Genomic DNA, 1,788 nt, shown 5'->3' with positions numbered 1-1,788 from the left:
TGCGCCGTGACTGCGCCGTGACTGCGCCGTGACTGCGCCGTGACTGCACCGTGACTGCTCCGTGACTGCTCCGTGACTGCTCTGTGACTGCACTGTGACTACACTGTGACTGCACTGTGACTGCACCGTGACTGCACTGTGACTACCCTGTGACTGCACTGTGACTACACCGTGACTGCACCGTGACTGCACTGTGACTGCACCGTGACTGCTCTGTGACTGCTCTGTGACTGCACTGTGACTACACTGTGACTGCACCGTGACTGCACTGTGACTACCCTGTGACTGCACTGTGACTGCACCGTGACTGCACTGTGACTGCACTGTGACTGCACCGTGACTGCACCGTGACTGCACTGTGACTGCACTGTGACTACACTGACTACACTGTTACTGCACTGTGACTACACTGTGACTGCACTGTGGATACACCGTGACTGCCCCGTGACGGTACCATGCTGGCAGAGAAAATAAAGCTGAGACATCTGAGGATGGAGGTGATGAACATCATCCAAGGCAAACCCCCGGGCCTTTAGAGTCACAGATTATTTCCCATTCAATCCCCATACTCACTGTTTGCTGGGCCTTGGGGACTGTGACCTTCTTCCAGGGGATCGAGACCTCTTGTCCCGGGCCCTTTCTTCCTTGGTGCTCTTCTTGCTGACATGCCTGGGGGGTGAGGAGCTTCTTGATCGAGAATGGTTCTTTATCACCCTTTGTTCACCCAGAGAACCCTGCAGCCCCTGGTGACGGTCAGAGTCCCTCACCTGTATCATTAAGGAACAGAGGAGAAATCAGTCATAGGAAAACATAGCTGTTCATATAGAAATGCAGAAAAGCAGGGGAAAGAAGGAAGGTTCTTTAAAGTGCCAAAAGTAATCACGTGACTATATAGCTGCACGTAGGTGTGCGAGGCTTACCTGAATCCTGGTACACAAAACGCTAAGGTAAGTATACTGTAAGTTCAAGACCAGCCTGGTCTGCATATGTAATTATGTGCAGTTCTTGGCAGGATGCTAAGTGCTCCAACTAGTGATTCTCTGCGTGGAGGGCTCTCAGAAAGAGGCGAAGAACTCAAGCATAAGGAGCAGGCTGGGCCTCCAGCAGCCCTAGCCCCCACTATCCAAACTCCCCTGTTAGCTACTGGTATCATAGTCACCCCCTTTGAAAAGCCCAGATCTCTACCTGTAAGCCATATCCCGGGACTTTGGACAAAACAGGAAAGGAATTTGCCATCTTCTTTTGAGACCTAAGAGATTAAAACATATACACATTCACTGAAAAAAGACATGGCATGTGAGTCCAATTTGAATCTCTCCTGCTAAGACCAGCATCTCCCAGCACCCAGCTATTCCTCCATGGCTTGGCAGCACCCTGTCTTCACTAGAAGACACATCGGCACAGTCAAGTTTCTCCTGTAAAAAGCCGTGGGCAGAGCGCTCAGCCTCAGAGTCTGAATACATTCTCCTCTCACCCCATGTTGCTATTCTGGGGACTAACCGTGAGTCAGCAGCAACAAAGCTGACTGTCCCCTGGGAAAATGCAGAATGGGCCCACATGGATCCATTAATCCATTTTTAAAAAAAGAGGGAGAGACTACAGACAACACCTCCCTCAGTACCAAGGACTCAAGCTGAGATGAAAGAGTCCTGTCAGAGCTCCCTAAGATGTGGGAGGTGAATGTCCACCTATCCAAGAGTGCACCAAGAGCCAGGCAGTGGTGGCGCAGGCCTTTAATCCAAGCACTTGGGAGGCAGAGGCAGGCGGATTTCTGAGTTTGAGGCCAGC

The 1,788-nt window shown here is 51.3% G+C and overlaps 1 protein-coding gene across 1 annotated transcript in view; it reads right to left on the bottom strand.

The window, feature by feature from the left end:
* The window catches only part of Cwc25 (CWC25 spliceosome associated protein homolog), a 25,563-nt gene that overhangs the window by 6,306 nt on the left and 17,469 nt on the right, over positions 1 to 1,788 (bottom strand). Inside the window, exons 4-5 of the mRNA XM_028754988.1 lie at positions 1,186 to 1,249; positions 574 to 767 (exon numbers count right to left, since the gene is read on the bottom strand). Of these exons, the coding sequence (XP_028610821.1) occupies positions 574 to 767; positions 1,186 to 1,249 (258 nt within the window). The remainder of the gene's footprint in view (positions 1 to 573; positions 768 to 1,185; positions 1,250 to 1,788) is intronic.

Source organism: Grammomys surdaster, unplaced genomic scaffold (assembly GCF_004785775.1).
Source record: "Grammomys surdaster isolate TR1022 unplaced genomic scaffold, NIH_TR_1.0 126048, whole genome shotgun sequence".
Lineage (NCBI taxonomy): Eukaryota > Metazoa > Chordata > Mammalia > Rodentia > Muridae > Grammomys > Grammomys surdaster.
The sequence above is the reverse complement of the archived record's forward strand: the minus strand, read 5'-3'. Positions and strand labels throughout refer to the sequence as shown.